Raw genomic sequence first — 20,578 nt, forward strand, 5'->3', positions numbered from 1 at the left:
TAGAACATACATATAGTGTAGCTATCCAATATGTGCATACAGATTGCTGTTGATGAGTTAGATAAGCTTGTGATGTGCATATGCATGGAGGTATATATTTTTGAGAATGGGAATCATGTTAATGATAAGGTGCCTGAATTGAATGGCTGCTTGTTGATAAAAGAAAAATTTGCACATTGTTTCCTTCCTTTTGTTTGTTTTATATTCCTTAAATGTCTACCATCTAGATTGCCTAGGCCTGCAAACATTGGACACTTTGGAATTATTGCAGGCACTTCATAGTCTTTCCTTTATTTAGGCTGGAGGCAAGGGCCATGAATGGGGTTTTTGCCTCAAAAAACTATACAGTAATGCTTTCCCTAAAATACAGCTTTCCTAGTAGCCCGGGTCTTAATTCTTCCTAAGGACTCTTTTTTCTTTTACTGGCCCTCGACTGAGCATTTGTGGCCAGTAACATAATAATTAATAATGCTGTTCTAGGCTGTTCCTTTTATTCCCCACTTGCTTCTCACCATGAGGTTTTGGTTACCCACGCACATAATGAAAATAGCAAGAGCTTCCATTGGGGAGCCCTTGCTTTGCATGTAGAAATTCCCAGGTTCAGTCCCCTGCTAGAGCTGGGAAAGACTGTTAGTCTGAAACCCTGGAGAGCTGCCAGTCAGTGTTGACAGTATTGGGTTGGATGGACCAGTGTCCTGACTTGGTGTAAGGCAGTTTCCGATGTTTCTTGGGTTTGCCTTCTATCCCCATTCCTGTAGTAAATGGACATCCCGATTCTATAGAATTCCTCTGCAATGTTAAGAAGACAGACTAGCCTGGAGAGCTGTCCATCCCAGTGTTGCAGCTGAGGTGGCTTCATCCATTCTCCATCAGACACTACTGCTATTGCTACTGAAAGGAGGACAGATCTAGGATTTGTTTTTAAGAAAATCTTTGTAGCTTGCCTTTGCTGTACTGTATATTAATTAAGAAAACTCCCGGTATATCATACACCAGCACATGAGAGAGTAAGCTTTGGTGTCTTCCTTTCACTGCTTATGTGATGGTGACATTAACAATCTGAGTTATCCCACATATAAATGTAAGAAGAGGGCGCTCATCTAGTCCAGCATCCTGTTCTCACAGCGGCCAACCAGATGCTTATGGGAAGCCAACAAGCAGGACCTGAGTGTAACAGCACTCTCCCCTATTGTCAGTTCCCGCAACTGGTATTCTGAGGCATGTTGCCTCTGCTAGCAGAAGTGGAACATACCCCTGATGGCTAGTAGCCATTGATAGCCTTCTCCTCCATGAAGTTGTCTAACCGTTCTTTGAAAAACATCTGTAGTCAGAAGTGTGTTGGGACTGGCTTCTGTCACATCGTTCTCTGTACGGTGCAGATAGTTTTTTAAGGTAAAGGGACCCCTGACCATTAGGTCCAGTCGTGGCTGACTCTGGGGTTGCAGCGCTCATCTTGCTTTACTGGCCGAGGGAGCCGGCGTACAGCTTCCGGGTCATGTGGCCAGCATGACTAAGCCGCTTCTGGCGAGCCAGAGCAGCGCACGGAAACGCTGTTTACCTTCCTGCCAGAGCGGTACCTATTTATCTACTTGCACTTTGTTGTGCTTTCAAACTGCTAGGTTGGCAGGAGCAGGGGCCAAGCAACGGGAGCTCACGCCATTGCGGGGATTCGAACCGCCAACCTTCTGATCGGCAAGCCCTAGGCTCTGTGGTTTAACCCACAGCACCACCCGTGTCCCTGCCAATAGTTTTTAAGCTGACACAAAACACTTCGTTACATTACACCAGCCTGTCTGAGTGCAAATCAAATGATTTTGTCGGTGCTCTTCAGAGTGTGAGATAGTCATTGCATCTTTTTCTGCCCTACCTTTGTTTCAAGGGTATGTGTGTGTGTGGGCAGAATCTCTAGGCCCTTTGAGCATTTGTGGAAGTAAGCTCTGTTCTCTAGTGCTTGAGGAAATATCATTATTACCACATTGCAACTGGAAGTAAAATACTTCTGCACAGCCAAGACCATTGTTAAGTGACAGCGAGGCGTGCCTGGCTGCTTAGGGTGTCACATTTTAAAAACAGCTCGCAAAATGCCCGACGTGATTTCAGTTATTTTCTCATCTGTAATGGTACCCTTACAATTCCAGTCCCCCCCGCCCCCTCATAGGAGGAATAATAGCAGGGCTGTGTATGGTGTTGTGCACGTCTATAAAATTGTCACACAAGCACAAGATCTGATAGAAGGTGCAAATCCTGATTTGCCGATGACCTTAGTTTTCACTTTAATTTTTTAAAAAGCCTGGTTTTTTAGCCTAGGCCTGGAGACATTCCAGATGTTGCTGGGCCACAGCTCCTGTCATCCCTGAGTCTGACAGCTGTCGAGGCCAAATGGAATGGTGGGAGATGGAGTCTAGCAACATCTGGAGGGTCACAGGGTCCCTATTCCTGCTTCAGGATTTCCAGTTTCAAGGAGTTGGTACTTTAGTGCCCTAAACAGCTTTGCATCATTTCCTCCTTATTTTGTTTCAATACCCTTCATTTCTCACAGCATTTGTCCCCCCATCAGTCTTCAGAAACATCATTTTGGGATTCAGACCACAGTGTTCAAACTGAGCAAAACGGTTCACATTTCCATATATTTTAATTGCAGCGGTTGGCTTTCCTAGGTTATTCTAGTGTAGAATTTGGAATCTTTTTTAAAAAAAACCAACAGAAGTGCATACAGCCCTTGGACGTAACTGTGTAGTAAAGTCTGTGCAGCACAACTGCTGTCCCTGTCCCCAGGCTCAATCTTTTTTATCCATCAGTGAAACTTAATTGCATTCACTTTGGAGCAATTTGGGAATTGTCCTGTCCTTGACTTGTCCAGGATCACATAGAAACAGGGCACGGCAAAGGTTTGCATTCAAATCTGCTGAGTCTTTCACTCTAACCACTGCAGTCAGCTTTCCTTTGTTAAATGACCCACCTTTGTCCCCTAAAGCTGTGAGGTAGTGGAGCCCTGTGCATGTACGGGACAGATGGTTTTGTTGTTGCTGTTCTCTTGTTTTCCTTACTGTAATAATATTTGTTCTTTGGGAGGAAAGGATGAAATACAAGGAAAATAAACTTACTACTGTTGTTGTTTTTTGAGATACATGTTATTTTGAAAAGTATAGGGAATATTGGAGAAACAGGATGGAAGGGTTATAGCTGCCCACAAATATATATAGCGAGAGAGAGAAAGAGAGAGCGTGTACTTATAACCAGCAAAATTAGAGCTTGATAGAGATCTCCTAGTCACTATTTACAGTACCTTTAAGTCTATGTATCTGAGGCAACAGGGAAATGTTAAATAACAAACTGATCATGCCTCTTGCCTTAGTTTCCTTTGGGCAGGCAGAATATTTTGAGAATCTCATTTTTTAAAAAAAATAATAATACAAATAATATTGACTAGTCCTCTTGGGAGAAAATCCTGAGAACATAATCATATTTACTCTTGTGGTCCTCATGGGAGTAAAATTCCTAGAACAGGATGATCATACTGTGTGACCTAAAAACATTTCTCAAAAGCAAATATTACAGTCACATAACAACCAGGGGATGCTTCTTTAGCTATGAATCCTGGTGGTAATAACCTCAGGCTAAACAGTGGAGAAGAGGACTGACGTGCAGAAGGTGAGAATCTTCCCCAGGCTTCAAATGAGAAGTGACTGCTAGAAAAGATGAGACAAGTTGGGGACCAAACTTATTAGAGGTTGCTAATAAGGCCCTCGGAAATAAGGTAATGGGGATGCAAGAGGAGATGCCTTGGCATATTGAGGTCCAAGGGCAGACCAAGGAAGGATTTGGGGGTTCCAAGCATGGGATTGTGAGTGGTGGTACAGCAGTCAAAGGCAGGAAATGGAGGGAAATGTGTGTTTTAAAAGAACATTTCATGCCATGTGGAGGGATCTGGGAAGTGTGGGGTTCCTCTTTCAGCTTATTTATGTGTGTGAGAGGGAGCATTTCAAAATTACTCTATTGCTAAATGTGCAGTAAAAGGATGGCAATGCTGCTTTTGTATTCCTTAGAAATCTTACAGCGCAGTTCTGTTGTGCAGCAACGTTAAGTTGAATTCTAACCTTTTGTGAGTGAATTTCCTGATGTTTCCTCCACCCGTTTTTGTCTTTTTAAAATTCATTTAAAACTGTTTTAAGCTGCCTTTCCATAACTCAAAGCAGCTCACAGCGAATATTAAAATATAGTAAAAATGAGCAAAACATTATAATAGTGAAGAACAGGGGTTGTATAGAAAAATAACAGTGAACTATCTATTGAAATTAAAAACTAGGTGAAAGAGGTATTGCCTTGGCACCAGTCCTTTTTCAAATAGAAAAACAGGTGCTGGTAGTCACCATGAAGTTGTTGCAGTAAGTGCCACACTTTTAACATTTGGGGGAAACGTGCTGGTTCTGCATACCATTGAGTACCCCCAGAAAAAGCACTGCTTTGCACCCTTCCTAAAAGCCAGTAAAGAAGAGTTTGGATTTGATATCCCACCTTTCACTCCCCTTCAGGAGTCTCAAAGCGGCTAACATTCTCCTTTCCCTTCCTCCCCCACAACAAACACTCTGTGAGGTGAGTGGGGCTGAGAGACTTCAGAGAAGTGTGACTGGCCCAAGGTCGCCCAGCAGCTGCATGTGGAGGAGCGGGGAATTGAACCCGGCTCCCCAGATTATGAGACTACCGCTCTTAACCACTACACCACACTGGCTCTCAAGAGGAGCGTTTTCTGCTGCAATGGAGTAACATATGTAAAGCCCTTGACCTCTTGCTTTTAACCACAGTACAGAAAATGGGGACTACTAAGAAGCAAAGCCACATGGAGCAAGCATATAGTTGTTCATTGTTTAGCAGGGTATTTTAGTTATTGTTGAGTCACTACTGGTCAGTTGAGTTTGTGCTCTCTATTTTTAGTTCTGTAGCAGTTAAAAAGTGTCCCCCCCCCCCCCCCGCTGTCCAACTAATTCAGGTAAAAATAAATAAATGAAACTCGAGTAATAAACCTATAAATAGTCATGGATACACAATAGCCTGTGGTCTAAGCCAGATGTTGAAGAGCTGCTGTTTGGAAGAAGAATTCTCTCTAGGTTGTGGTGACAAAACCACTGAACCAGCCTTGCAAATAAGCCCACAAAAGTTACTAGCCTGCAAAATGTTTCGAGCTTGCAGGTGGGAATGATGGAAAGCTCCCCTTCTTCTCCAGGAGCCCACTACATTTCTATGCTAAGTGTGGCAGAATAGAGTGCAACTCCAGTGTGTGCCTCTTGTTAACTCTCCCTCTGTTACTCTCAGCAGATGTACAAAGCACAGCACAGTTTTCATTTCCCAGTGAAATGTTGGAAACTCCTGCAGAATGTGCACCTTGCGTCAGTTGTGTGATCTGAGAAAATTGTCTTGAGCAGAAGATTTTAAGAGGGAGGCAAAGAATGCCAGATCCTTTTGATTAAAAAATCAGAATTATATTTCCAGAGGTCTAGGCTGCCTGCCCTCCTTTTGTATGCATGACTGCAACCCTCTTTAGGCTGCTGCCATAGGGTTTAGCTATCTAGCCCAGGGGTCAGCAACCTTTTTCAGCCATGGGCCGGTCCACCGTCCCTCAGACCATGTAGTGCGCTGGACTATATTTGGGGGTGGGGAAAATGAACAAATTCCTATGCCCCAAAAATAACCCAGAGGTGCATTTTAAATAAAGGTACACATTCTACTCATGTAAAAACATTCTGATTCCCAGACAGTTCTGCGGGCCGGATTTAGAAGGCGATTGGGCCACATCCGGCCCCCAGGCCTTAGGTTGCCTTCCCCTGATCTAGCCTAACCACCTGCTTGATGCAGGAAGTCCAAAGCTATAGTATTTCCAACAGAAGAGAAAACCTAGGCTTACTGAAATAGGGTTACTAGGGAGTAGCATCCATATAAAATAGTGAGCCTTACTTCTAAGTAAATATTTACAGTGGTACCTCGGGTTACAGACGCTTCAGGTTACATATGCTTCAGGTTACAGACTCCGCTAACCCAGAAATAGTACCTAAGGTTAAGAACTTTGCTTCAGGATGAGAACAGAAATCGTGTTCTGGTGGCGTGGCGGCAGCGGGAGGCCCCATTAGCTGAAGTGGTGCTTCAGGTTAAGAACAGTTTCAGGTTAAGAACGGACCTCTGGAACGAATTAAGTACTTAACCCGAGGTACCACTGTATAGGATTGCTGCTTAGGTTAGCCCGAGCTATTTCAGAGGTATTGTTTCAGGTTAAGAACGGACCTCCAGAACAAATTAAGTACTTAACCTGAGGTACCACTGTATAGGCTTACACTGTTATTGTCTTTTGTCCTGTGTGGGATGTTTTTTATTTTCCATTTATAAAATTATTTCCATGACAACAGGCTAAAACCTGCAGGCAGAGTTGAGGATTGAAGCTGGGTCTTCTGTCCTAAGGCCACTCACAAGTCCACCTGATAGACCAGCAGGATCTTAGCTTTTTCTCTCCTCCACCATCTTTATTTACACCTAGATAATGACAGCCATATGCATTCGCTGGATTTGTGCTGTTCTAGTGCACAGAAGTGTTTTGTGAATCTCACTGAATACTCAGTACAGTACAGTGTTTTCTATAGTATTTTGATTTTTGTTCTCCTTGGATGATAAGAACTAATTGTTTACATTTTGTTTACATTCTGTCTTAGATCTTGCTTAACTTTCAGTCATATTGCACATACGCTTCTTATTTGCCGGCTGTGACTTTGTTGTCAAATCAAAACCAAGTAATAATTCCAAATTTTACTAAGCAACAACAACAACAACTGTGGAAAAGGCATCATTTATGCAGCTTCCATCATTTCTCCGGGGATTTATTTTGTCATCTGCACAATGCAAGTAATCCAGAAACAGGCGACTAATGTTTGACAGAGGGAGTTAAATGCCTCTTCCTCCTCCTCCTCCTCCTCCTCTTCCTCCTCCTCCTCCTCCCTGGCCCACAGACTTATTATTCAGTGTACTTCTGTTGCTTCCAAGCATCTGGCTCTAAGGCTGTTTTTGTCAAGCTGCTGAAATTCATCCAACAGTCATTCCCACTCCAGTACAAATACTAACACTGAGTATAAGGTCTGTGTAAATATATCCCCATGCTTCATATTTCTCTTATTTGCCTTGCAACCCCAATAACTGATATATATTATTTATTATTGAAAATACAGGTGTTTCTCACCTGTGGACATAACAATATTGATAGGAAAAAGGTATTAGCCATTCTATTTTGAAAGGGATTGATGCCAGTCTTTAGGTGTCAATCTCCTCAAAGGCTTGGCTGCTGATCTGTAGTTCTCCACACACACCCCATATTCATTTGAAAGAAAGCTATATACCTACAAAAATAAGTAAAGGTAAAGGTACCCCTGCCCGTACGGGCCAGTCGTGTCTGACTCTAGGGTTGTGCGCCCATCTCACTTAAGAGGCCGGGGGCCAGCACTGTCCGGAGACACTTCTGGGTCACGTGGCCAGCGTGACGAAGCTGCTCTGGCGAGCCATCACCAGCGCAGCACACGGAAACGCCGTTTACCTTCCCACTATAAAGTGGTACCTATTTATCTACTTGCACTTAGGGGTGCTTTCGAACTGCTAGGTGGGCAGGAGCTGGGACTGAAAGACGGGAGCTCACCCCACCGCGGGGATTCGAACCGCTGACCATGCGATCGGAAAGCCCTAGGCACTGAGGTTTTACCCACAGCGCCACCCGCGTCCACCCACTACAAAAATAGTTTTATTTTATTTAGGAAAGCAATACAAAACTGCTTAATTAAGGAAAATATTTAAGCTGTGTATAATAAAATAATTGTCAACAATACACCGATAAGAGCAGCATTTTTGTTTTTATTTTAGAAACAAGTGCATACACAACACTATATCTGGGTAGGCTTGCTGAAACAAAGAAACTAGCTGGTGTGTGAAATGGTATAGTGAGGGTGCCTACCTAATGTCAATAGGCAGGGAGTTCCACAGGTGCTGCCACAGTGAAAGGCTGACTCCTCCCAGATCTGGAAATAATGAAGTTTACCTCCATGGGTTTCAAAACCCAGTTTTGAGCAGTTCAGCCTGGAGCTTGCCTCTGGGGATTTGGGGCTTGGCTGCTCTAGTGCCATCCCTGAAAACGCATTTCACTTAAGGGCTTTGTGAGCAAGTACCGCATTGGGTTGGATCTTTGTGAGCAAGTACCGCATTGGGTTGGATTTGGCTCTCTCAACAAGAGGTGTGGGATCCTTGGCCAGATTGTTGAGAACTGGAGAAAGTCTGTGTAAGCAACATTGGGGCGCTGCCGCCGCCGCCGCCACTGCCTTCCTCAGAAAGAGAGCGATCACTGGGCAGGCTTCCAAAACCTGCTGCCAGTCTGTCTTCAAAGGATCGAGACTGAGGAATGACATGCCCATCACTGTCACCCCTGAGGCCCTTCATCTCCGTGACAGCAGACTCTGAGCACAGGCACCTCCATTACGTCCTGCGGGATCAGGAAAGGACAGCTGCTTCTCATAGGCCATTTATTGTTCTTAATTAACAAGCGGCTGCAGCTCTTGGAGACAAAGCTTATAGGCGGCTTCTGCCAAGACAACCTCCATCCCTGTCACCACTGAGCTGCATTCCAGTATGCAGCACAGCTTCGATTCTTCCACTTCCTCTCCTTACCTTGGAACCAACCGAGATCTGGCTTGGAGTTGTCTTAACACACCTGGGTGATGCCAGCAATGGAGTTTGTGCCGTAAGGGCTAGAATGTGCCATTTGGGAAGTAACGATTCCTAATGGTTAGAGCTGGATGGTCTGTGAGCCAGATAGAGACAATCTGCTACAGATAGCAGAAAAGTAATATTTTCCAGACTGGTGCAGGAGAAATTGGGCAAAGGGGAGCACCCTTCCTTAGATTCTAGCCAGAGTGGGGTTTAATGTTTGAGAGGGACAGATAATCACACCTTGCAAACTGACTGCTGGATGGAATTTGTGTGTATGTTTACCAGACTCCTCATAGCCTTTAGTGGGAAAAAGATGGGGGGAGCACAAGACACACCTCTGTTTGCCCCCCCCATGAAATATGATATATTCTGTTTTAAAATCATACAGAGACAATGCGAAACAAAAACAGAGAGGGGCAATAATAACAACAACGTTGAGCTTAACCAAATAAGAATCTCAATGTATTCCCTACAAAGTATGTGGCTTGGAGTGTTCTTGTGCCTTATTATACCAGTACATAATGAAAACACTCTTAAAGTTGAGTTAGCTTTTGTTCGATTTCCCCCTTTTCTTACAGCATGAACGACCAGTATGTGGTGCTCTGTGCTTTTGTGTGTGGGTAGATCTCTGCCATTGCTTACTTTCAGAGAGAGATGGGGGCGGGCGCTGGGATACACGTCTGCAGCTGTGGCTGGCACGTTAGGGGTTAACTCCTCCTTACTTTGAGGCCAGGAGTTAGCTCTGCTGCGTGGCCACTGGTGGCGGAGGGTGGCTTCTCTTTGCCTGTCTGGCTCTGCCTGCCTCTTGGAAGAGACTGTCACATATTTTTTGTCTCCTCCCTCTCCCCCCATGTAGCTACGGTTGGTACAGCCCAAGCCGGCTCTGGAGCTGGAATCCTGTGGGACTGCAGCTCTCAGAGAGGAGGCTGCGAAACACCGGCAAGAGCGGCAGCAGGCACCTCTGTCTGCTTCATCTTCGTTGCCTTCTTGTGGGCACTCTGCCTCCCCCAAGGGTACCTTGGAGGCTTTTTGGTCCACGCTCAGGGGGCAGAAGGTGATGGGATGCTCCTTGCCTAGCCTGCCAGCATCTTGGTTTCCAGGTGGAGAAAAGGCAGAGGCTTAGTGAGGCCCTTAAGACTGCCAGATCTGTAAGTGTTTGGAAATGTCTTTTCCTTTCTCCCCTCTGGGGCTGGATGGTTTTCAGTTGCAGCTGCTCGTATTAATCAGGAGTTCTGAGATGCTTGAAGGATAAAGTGAAGCCTGCCTGTTCTATTTAATGGGCTGGAGTTGCAATGCTGTGTTGTTAAGGGGCATGCGATTTAAAAGCCTTTGACGTGAGATGGCAGTCAACGTAAAAGAGAGGGGTGATTTGCTCAGGCTGCCGCAGAAGGCAAATCCCTGAAAGTTAGAGCTGGAGCACTGGCAAGGTATTCCTGTATTGATTGAGGCTTGAGGTTTCTTTTTTTCCGGGGAGTGGGAGGTGTTTTGTGTCTCTGTGTGTAAACCTCTGGCAATTCTCTGAAGCTGGGCTAGCTGACAGCTCATCACTGAAGGGGACCTCCGCTGGCTATCCTGGTGCAGATGCTGAAATGTCTGTCTTGGGGAGTGGGGGAAGTGGGTAATGATGACAGCTTCTTTTGCAGTTGTTTTTATCCCTATCATGTTCTCAGATGCATTGCAAGAGTTTGGATTCCTTGTGATGAGAAGTTGTTGCGATGATACCCACAAAAAATGCAGGACTTCTATCCCTTGCACTCTGCTTTAGTATTTTGGTGGTGCAAGGCTTCTGGGTGAGAAAGGGAGTTTAAAAACAAACAAACCCACACGTACTTTAATTAATTGAATGTGTATAAATCTGATAGCCATTAGCCACAACCACCTGCATGTACTATGTACAATAAAATTAAAAATGGGGGGGCGGGGAACTATGATGCTTATTAGTACTCTTTAAAGCATATTTCTGTGATCTTCTAGTGCTTGTGAAAATACAGCTGTTTGGAAGAGGCTCCACTATTTCATTGAAATACATTCTATAAAAACTGCCTAATTTTTCACCCCAAGGAACTAGTCACATGGCAATTTATCTGTGCTACCTTGTCTCATGTTGCCAGAACAGGCATTTCAGTGATCAACAGAGGACTACTGAGAGAGAGTCTAGCTTTCTAGTTTCTCAGGGCAAGCCTTTAAGCCACTATTAAACTAACCATAATTGCATCCCCAGTGTTTGTGGGAAACCCCCAAGGGGTAAATTGCATAAAAGAAAAATGAATATCTGGTCCTTGGAGTCGGATTGATGGAGCACCTAGTGACCTCTCGCCAACGAGATGTCACAATAAAGTGTCTCCATTACATACATGTGAATGAAGCCGTCGCTATATATTACGGCATCGGCATATGTCTGAATTAGCCACATTTCTGCTGCTCTGTGTGTGGTGGGCTCAGGATTTCCAAAAGAGTGGCATAACAAGTGTCACAATATGGGCATGTGACCAACTCAGCACCCACAGCTATAGTCTTGGTGGAGGAGCTTCAGCATTTGGCCAGAGCTTGACTTAAGGGAAGACCATTGCAGATTCAGAACCAAGCATGATGATGTGACTAAGTGTGGGAAGCCATGTCCTGTCGTTACTTCTCCTAGGTATCTGAGTGTAGGAGGAGCAGGCTACACTGCTGACCCCACTAAACTTTTGCTGCAACGTCACAAGGGGTTTTTTGCCATGGAGGGTTTGGGCCTGGAAGTGATGCTCCCCCATTGGTTCTGGCAGGTGTTGGGAGGCCGCCCAACAAAAGCTGGGGCTCCAGACTGCTGCAGATCCAAAAGCTGCTAGTGGCAGTGGAAGAAAGGTTGAGGAAATCTGTGTTGCCATCCGTGGTGTTGCCCAGCCAGCAATTGGAGCTACAGGAGCAGCTGTTCTTGGCTGCCCCCCTCATGAGCTGAAGACACATGCTGGCTTTGATGGGGCTGCCAAGGCTTAGCCCTGCAATTGGCCTGGCGGTTCCCCAGCTCTTGCTGTTTTTTCCCTAATGAATTGATTGTTTGCACTGTGCACAGGGAGCCCATTAGGGAGACATGTGAGGGTCATTAGCAAGGCACAGTGGAGCTTGACTATTCAGACAGTGCCTGGATTGGGAGTGGGAGAGGGGCAGTGGGCGGGGGGGGGGGGGGGGAGGGAACCCGAGCAAACACTTCTTCCTTCTGCATAAGCCACTGTGATGGAGCGGCTAGTCAGCCTCTGGGGCATCAGGCAGGCAAAAACACTCTGAATCAGGTTTGACAGTTGATGGCAATGCTCTCCTCCTTGTCCTAGAACAGGGCTTGATGCTTCTGCTTTGTGGTGTGTACCTTGGTGACCCACTGAGGGCCAGATGCAAAGCAGGCATTGCAAGCTTTCGTGGTGGGGTGGTGGTGGGGGAGACCTTTGTGTAGTTATGGAGTTCTCACGTGTCTCCAGTGAGCTCAGGATATGAATGAACTCGAAGGGACTGGTTTCTCTTGTGTCACCCTTTCGTTGGGTAGTTGTGACACTTGTGAAACTTGCTCAGCATCTACTAAGATAAGTGGCCCCTCCCCCACAAACTGGAATGTGTTGTGCAGAGGTTTCAGGGAATAGGCTGCTAAGGACAGCAGGGCCAATTTTTCCTTTTCTGTGACAAGTTTCGTTCTGAAGGAATGAGCACTGAAAATCTGAGTGCACAAAATGCATATTGCCAGCTACTGCAGTGCAGCTGCTTTTGGGGCGGAATCAGCATCTGTTTTAAGTGCCCCCACGACAAGAATTCTGGTTATTGTAGATGTAACAGCTAAGAACACTAGATGGGGAAAAGCTAATAATCGTATCATTTCAGAAATGATGTTTCCAGGTGTATAATTATGAAATGCTTTATTAGACCCTGGTGGGTAGGAAACACACGTGTCTCATTGCCGGATGATGCCCTGGAGATCCTGCCTGTTCTTTTGAACACTCTTAAGGTGGCAGCAACAGCAGGATCGTATGCAGCTCCTCTGGCTCTTTTTGGCCTGTTACTTTTATCTGTCGTTACCCCTTTCCACACTGCTACATGAAGATGGATGCAGGATCTGGAGGAGGAATGGACTAGGAAATGCGGTAGCTCCTTGCGTTCCTGTCGCCATGGGATGTTTAGACCCAAGCAGGATCTCTAGATTGTGATCAGGCAACCTTTTGAGAAGGGCCATAGCTAGATAGTAGGGTACATACTCAGCATTGCAGAACACCCTAAATTCAATCCCTGGTATTTCCAGGTGGGGCTGGACAACGTCGTCCCCTCTGAAAGTCTGGAGAGTCACTGTTAATCATTGTAGAGTAGGCAACACTGAGCTCAACAAACCAGTGGTCTGAGTCTGTATAAAGCAGCTTCTGTGGCAATTTGACCTGGAGATTATCTCTAAAGTAATAATCCTCCATCTTGTATTTATTCTTGAGCGATTTATAGGGGCAACAGTGAGTGACAGATTGCTCACCAGTCAAGCACCTCCAGTGCCATCAGACATCTTCCACCCATCCTCACTTGTTGGTCTTTCACCCTTCGCCTAAAGTAATTTCAACTTTTTAATGGACAGAAACAAACTTACTTGAACACACTGTTGATACTAAATACGATTTAGAAGAAGATATTCTGTCTCTTGACAAGAAAAGGAAATCAGTACTTGCAGGCCAGCTGAGTTGGGTTGAAAAGTGACTCTAGATAGACAATAGCTGGTTTGGATGGGAAGACAAATGGAATTCCTTGTGTAGTGGGTGATGTCAGTAATTATAGACAGGACTTGTACGATTCAACCGAGGGAATGCCAGATCCTGTGATTTAGTGTGGGCTGTGCAAGTGAGCCATAAATTTTCATGAATGTGTGTACTTATGATATCCTCTTCAAAGAATGGAATGTGATGTATCGCATGACAGAGAGAGTGGAAAAGAAGTAAGGACATGAGGCATTACAGTGATAAAAAATGTTTGCCGGGACTGTGGATTGATTGATTAATTTGGACACTTTTATCCTATTCATCCAAAAGCTCAGGGTGGCATACATGGGTCCCCACCACCTCATTATCCATGCAACTACCCTGTGACTTCAATCTGGCTGAGAAAGAATGACTAGCCCCGGGTCACTCAGAACTTCATGATGGTTGATGTGGGATCTGAGCCTGGGTCTCCCCAGTCCTAATTCAGCAATGTCACTTGGAGCAGTATGGCTTGGAAAATGGTACCTAGAAATGGATCCTTTTGGCTCCTGAGCCAAAAGGATCCATTTCTACTTTACAAATCCTTTTGTGTGCCTATGAATACCTGAAACTTTTAAACAGAAAAAGTTCTGACAAAGCCAAGTAGTGTTTACTTGTGACATAGTTGACCACACAAGTTATCTAGATTCCCTGCCTATTGACAGCATGCGAGAGTGTCAGTTTATGTAATTGCCAGTAGCTGTTGGTGATAGTCCAGTTCTGCTAGAGGTGTCATGTTCCTTTGTACCTTTGAACCTCCCTTGACCCCCGCCCCAGTCTGTTGCTTATTGTTGTTCTCTAACACGAGTTAGAAGATTGCTAGTTTGGCACCTACATTGGGTTATTATGGAGGGAAATGAGCTCTTGTTTGTTGACTGTGTCCACATGGTGACTACTATAATGTGTGGAGGGTGCAGACATGTGTGAAAAATCGGTGGCATGGACTTGGAGACCTTATGGTTTAAAGGCACCACAGAGACATGCAGAGGAGCAAAGAAAGCCCATATTTTCTGTAGTGTGTGAAGCATCCTTGGGAGACATTAAAAACAGATCTATGAGCAACCTTGTCACCTAACTTGTGACAACTTAACAACAAGATATGTAATGGACCAATGTAGTGTATTCTACAACACATACTGAGCACACAGCAGTTGGGATTCTGATCTGCTTTAAAAATGTCTCAAGTAACTACATTCTTTCGCTCCCTTTCCCTTGAGGAGTCTATTTTGTTTACCTTGCTTTATTTTTAGGAATTTTGAGGTCAAGACATGTCGATTCTAGCAGAAGGGAACAAAGTAATTGCTTATGACTCTGTATTATTTCACAACTTGCTTTGCCCCATAGTCTGCAGAGGTAGGAAGTTGGGTCACCCATGGATTCCTGTGTGGCTTCAGAGAGGCCACTCCATGGTAGATCTTGGCCAACAGTCAGCAAAAGTGCTGTGGTTGGGTTGTTTGTATTGATTTCTCTATCTGTTCCCCTTGTGCTCTGCATGGGGAGCTAGGAGTGGTTGTGTTCTTGCTGCAGCGGCAGGGAGGAAAGGTCTGGTCTGCAAGCATTTGCTCTCATTAGAACGTTAAGGCCTGAGAGCTGAAAGCCAGTCACCCCTATAAAATGGACTTTGAGCAGTTTCTCCTGTGAGGCTCAGCGTAGGGTCTGGCTGATCGGTCCATGGTGTTTGCCTTCAGCCTCTGCAGGCGCAAACAAGAGAGAATGTGTCTCTGCCAGGTTCCTTTTAACAGAACAAAGGATGTGTTATTCCCCTTAATAGTCTCTCTGGAAGCCAACTAAGGTACTCGTCTCCAGGCTGGAAGCTGATTATTATTTCTACATCAGACAAGTGGTGGGGCAAGCCTTACCAACTAGTTTAAACTTTTAGAAGGGATGGGATACCCTTTTTTGTTTTTGTTTTTAGTGCTTCTCAACCTCAAAGTGGATGCTTAGAGTCTTGAAGCTGGTGAGAAATGGGATCCTTTTAACTGGGCATGATGGTGAGGAGACTTCACTTTTTACAGCAGGGATGGGGACTGTGTGGTCCTCCATGGACTCCAGCTCTCATCAGCCATAGCCAGCATGCCCATTGGTGAGGGGTGGTGAGAGTTGTAGTCCAACAACATCCTCAGGGCCGCAGTTTCTGCATCCTTCTTCTTCAAGAAAAGCAATAGCATCTGTTCATTTTTAGCTAGCATAGTCAGTTCCTGGCCCTGCCAGAAATTCCTTGTTAAGTACGGCAGTAAGTATTTTCATCTCCGGGCTGGAGTCCTCCATCTGCAACGTGGTTTGTGGTTGTCACAAATGCTTTGTGGTTGTCACAAATGCTAGGAAGAATGGCATTGAAAAAGCCCAATAAAAGGTGATGCCAGTTGATAAGGGATTCTTCCCCATTTGAAAGGAGATCTGGTCCTCAGGTCAGTGGCATTTCCAGTATTTTGAGGTGGCTGGATCACTTTGAGAACTGACATTTGAGATATGGTGGGGTCCAGCTGAATAGCATATGCTGGTTGCCTCTCCAGAGTCTGACTTTAAATCCCTGCTGGGCCAGGAACATACAGTCGCTTCCCTTGAGGAAGTCTCGCCTTCAGTCCTGCATCTGTTCAATGGGAGTAGGAGTGGCTTATTTTGCATGGCTGTTGTGAGCTTGAATAAAGCAACAATTGTGCATATTATGTAATCTGCCAAAATTAATATGTGACTACATATTCAGGAAATGAATGGCCAGGCATGGAAGGAGATGTCTGGGAACTCTTCTCATAATGCCAATATAACGGTGGCTTCCAGACCCAACCCTTGTCCCTGGTAGCAGAGCAGCTGAAAATGGCAAACAGAGGCGGGTGGATCATAAGATAGTTCTTGGGCATTTGCAAGGTCTGGGGCCCTGTGACACAGACTGACAGCTGGTAATTTGAGTGTGGGCTTCGAGCGACCCTTGGGGGTGGATGGTGAACCAATGGATCAAATAGTGCTTGTGCCATTTCCTTTTATTTTAAATGGTGGGCTCTTGTTGGAACTGGTAAATATAGCTCAGGAGCTGATGAACCTGGGCTATGTTAACAGAGACCAAAAAACAGCATAAAATTGGGCATATTTCACAGAGGATTTCCTGCTTTTTGTCAATAGCTGCCATTCATTGGACATGGTAAGGGATGGGTTACGAGCGGCAATCAGAGTTGCTCTGTTTCTGTTATTTTTCTTTTGTTGGATCTGGTGACTAATCCAGAGAAGGTCACACCATGATAAACACATCTGTCTTTAAGGTGCCACAAGACTAGTTCTGTTTCTAATGTCAATTTTCAGTAGCATCTTTGCTCTGTTGATGCCCTGGGCCAGTCTGAGTTCTAGCAGCTTCATACTTTTCAGTATGCACAGATGTGAAAAAGGCTTTTGGGAAGGATTGCCAGAAAGTGAACTTGGCAGTTTAGTTTTCCTTTGAAGGATGGTGAGGTTCAGCAGAGGTAGTATGTGCCATTTCTGTGTGCACCAATTGCTCTAACATCTTAGCTTGAATACATTCCTGAGCCACTTCCTGAAGGAAAAGGATGGAAAGAGTGTAGAATTAGTACATTGGCTTATATATGATGTGGGTGGCACTGTGGTTTAAACCACTGAGCCTCTTGGGCTTGCCGATTGGAAGGTTGCCGGTTCAAATCCCTGCGATGGGGTAAGCTCCCGTTGTTCTGTCCCAGCTCCTGCCTAGCAGTTCAAAAGCATGCCAGTGCAAGTAGATAAATAGGTACCGCTGCGGCAGGAAGGTAAACGGCATTTCCGTGCGCTCTGGCTTCCATCACGGTGTTCCATTGCACCAGAAATGGTTTAGTCATGCTGGCCACATGACCTGGAAAGCTGTCTGTGGACAAACGCCAGCTCCCTCAGCCTGAAAGCGAGATGAGCGTCACAACCCCAGAGTCGCCTTTGACTGGACTTAACCACCCAGGGGTCCTTTACCTTTTATAGTGTCATCATCTTATCACCCCTTTTCCCTGGCCTTGACACCTGAGATGTATATTTTCAGGACCCACTCTATTTGTGTGTGTGGTTGCATTTTTTATTGTAAGTTTTTAAAACTTCTGATGTAATTTTAATCAATGTAGCCCACCCCTGGGACTTTAGGGTGAAGGCAGGGTAACAAAGTTGTTTGTTAATTACAGTACCAGCAGCCACAACCTACTTCCTTCAAATGCATGATGTGGAGTGAGAAGGGAGTGATGGTAAAGCCAAGTGTTTTAGCAGTTTCTCAAACGAAATGATGGTGGGGTGTCTGCTAATCTGCAGAAACCTTTTGCAGATGTTTCTTGGAAAGCAGGACTGTCCTACGGCAGTTCTCCGTTTTGATCCAGGCAGAATTACCAGCCGCTGCCGACTGGGACTGATGGAAATCATAGTCCAGAACATCTAGAGGGCACCAGGTTGGAGAGAACTGATAAAGGCTGTGTTTGATTAAATTTCTCCTCTTCCCTTGAATTGTTCTGATCAGGGCCGTGGCTTTCTCTCATCTCCCTGACTGCTGTCTCATATTTTCCACAGAGATCCACGGAGGGCCGCGGTCCCGCCAGTTGCAGCCTGCGCGTTCCCTCCCGGGGCCTCCCCACTGCCTGAAGCATTTTCCTGTTGACCTGCGCACCTCCATGGATGGCAAGTACAAAGAGATAGCCGAGGTAATGTTACTTCTTCATTGCTGTTGCTTTCCTCTTTTATAACCTTGGAACCAGGCCTGTGAGGACACCACCTCAGAGTTATACCTACTGGCCCTTAGTTCCTCTTTTCCTTTGATTGCTTTTTTATGAAACAAGCTCAACTCTGTAACCCCGAACTCTGACAAATGCATGCGACTCCTCTTGCATTTGCAAAGGTTGTGGGGAGGGGGGAGAGATAATCCATGCAGCCTTTCACTGTTGGAGGTAAGGAGTGGGTTGCTTTCAACTCCTGGAAATGGAAGGTGAGAGGGAAGTGATCTTTGCCAGTTCCTCTTGTAATCTCCTGTGCCCCTGGGAATTGTGCTTGGTGGTGGTGGGTGGAGGGGCTGTGGGGATAAATCACCCTCCCCTTCTGTTTGTAGAAGCTTCTGCTGGTTTGACGCTTTGGCTGAAGTACAGTTTTGCTTTCCTAGGATCACCTCTGTATCCAACCCAGTGTTTGGGAGTTATTTCTCATTGAGTGTGCTTGTTGTGAGGTTTCGTTGGGGTGTTTCCCAGAGGGCCAGGTTGCCACATTGTGCCAGTTAGTGCCACCCTGCAGTTGAGGCATAAAGTGTTGTTACGTGGTCTCCACTGCCATAATGATTCCACCGTCTCTCAATTTTAATTGTGGCGTAAAGGAAAGGTGGACCTAGCGTTGCTTGCAGCCCACACTGGTTGTTTTCATCCACTGTTTGGGGATGCCAGATTCTAAGGTAGGCAAATCTTGTGCAGTTCTGGGACTCTGCTACTTCCAAGTCCAGGCGTGGCATGCTCACAGGAAATGTGCAGTAGCCTAAATCCAGCCTCAAAGCCTGGCAAAGTCTGTCCCATGTGCACTTAATGGTTTCTGGAGTAGCTGGAATCTCTGTGAGTGATGAACTGTCCTGCTAATCACAGCATTACAAGAGAAAGGAGGCGCAAGAAAAAGGAGAAGCTCTTGTTATGTTCCTCTTATTGCGTGATCCAGTTCCAGGCTTCCTGTTTCAGGCAATCAGAACAATTTTTTCAACCTCAGTAATAGGTGAGCAATCTCTTGCTGGAGTGTGAACTGAGCCATTGTCAGGGAGAGCGATTACAGGAGTACTTTGGCCAGACTTTTTGTCTGGATGGGCTCTTGGGTGCATTCTCTCCCAGTCGGAAAGACTGAAAAGGTCCATAATTTCAACTGGGGAATTTGTGGGTCACCGGCAAGCGGTCCCAACTTGCCTTGCCAGTAATTCTGATGCTGATACCCTTTAACCTATGCAACAGATGTTTCCATTGTAATTGCTGGCACAGAAATTTGGCATTTTGCCTTTAGCTTATCTAAAGAGTGAACTTACCACAGGCAAGCTTTCAAGAATCGGGTACCCGAGTGAATTAATTGAAAATGCATTTTGATCGACCTACTGGCAGGCTAAGTAATTGAATTGCTTGTCTGATTTATTGGGGGAAATCCTTGCAGAGCAAGCCTGACTCAGCACTTCCCAGCTCATGTCTCTTTGTAGCACAGCTCTCTTTCTTGCTGCTTGTGCTTCAGGGCTCTTTAGATGCCGTATGGAAATGTCCATAGCAAGATCTTGTCCTTTTTTCGTGATTCATGACAGCTGTCTGTCTCCTTCCTTCATACCTTGCTCTTGAACATGATGGGGGGGGACTTTCTGGGGGGGGGCTGAGGGTCACATTGCCCTAGTAGAAAAGCTGTGGAGCCATATACCTGAACCAGGTGGGGCCAGATCCACACAAAATCATAAACCCTTGATGCACACACAATTTCTCTTTCTCTCTCATAACCACGCATATCATGGAAGCAGAGGCATGTTTTTAATTATTACTAGCTCTCTTCAAGTTATACCTTCCATTTCCTTCATAGACTTTAAAAAAATACACATTGAACTTCCTATACAGTGGTACCTTGGGTTACAGACACTTCAGCTTACACACTCTGCTAACCCAGAAATAGTACCTCGGGTTAAGAACTTTACTTCAGGATGAGAACAAAAACCGTGCGGCGGCAGCAGGAGGCCCCATTAGCTAAAGTGGTACCTCAGGTTAAGAACAGTTTCAGGTTAAGAACGGACCTCCAGAACGAATTAAGTTCTTAACCCGAGGGGCCACTGTATTTGTACTGCCTATCCAAAAGGCTCAGTAATTCTAGTGTGATAATGCAAATATGTTCAATTCACAGCTGAATTGCAAGTCCTTCCCCAAAATTGAGATCCAGCAATTGCAAAATGTGTGGACTACTTTTTGCATTTCTGCAAAGAATACAAGTTTGCTGTGACCTTGCAGAGGAAGGAGCCACGGTTACACATCCTCTTTCCATTTCTGCTGAGCAGCTGATGGTTGGCAGGGCACCTGGAGGGCTGTATGAAATCTGGCCAGACCACGGGTATCTCACCCCAGGTCTAGGACATTAAAATGTGCATTCATTTTCAAGGCTGGAAATGTCATTTCAATCTA

General features: G+C 45.4%; 1 protein-coding gene across 4 annotated transcripts in view; it reads left to right on the forward strand.

Moving 5' to 3' along the window:
* AMPD2 (adenosine monophosphate deaminase 2) overlaps positions 1-20,578 on the forward strand; it is a 48,424-nt gene that overhangs the window by 3,681 nt on the left and 24,165 nt on the right. For 3 of the 4 annotated variants that reach the window (XM_081866392.1, XM_081866391.1, XM_081866393.1), the window contains exon 2: positions 17,985-18,115. In XM_081866392.1, coding sequence (XP_081722518.1) covers positions 17,985-18,115 — 131 coding nt within the window. Of the gene's footprint in view, positions 1-9,638; positions 9,876-17,984; positions 18,116-20,578 lie in introns of those variants that run through there. The other variant, XM_081866394.1, reaches the window with a different exon arrangement.

The sequence above is a fragment of the Podarcis erhardii genome, assembly GCF_964252035.2.
Source record: "Podarcis erhardii genome assembly, chromosome: 6".
In the NCBI taxonomy this organism is placed as follows: Eukaryota; Metazoa; Chordata; class Lepidosauria; order Squamata; family Lacertidae; genus Podarcis; species Podarcis erhardii.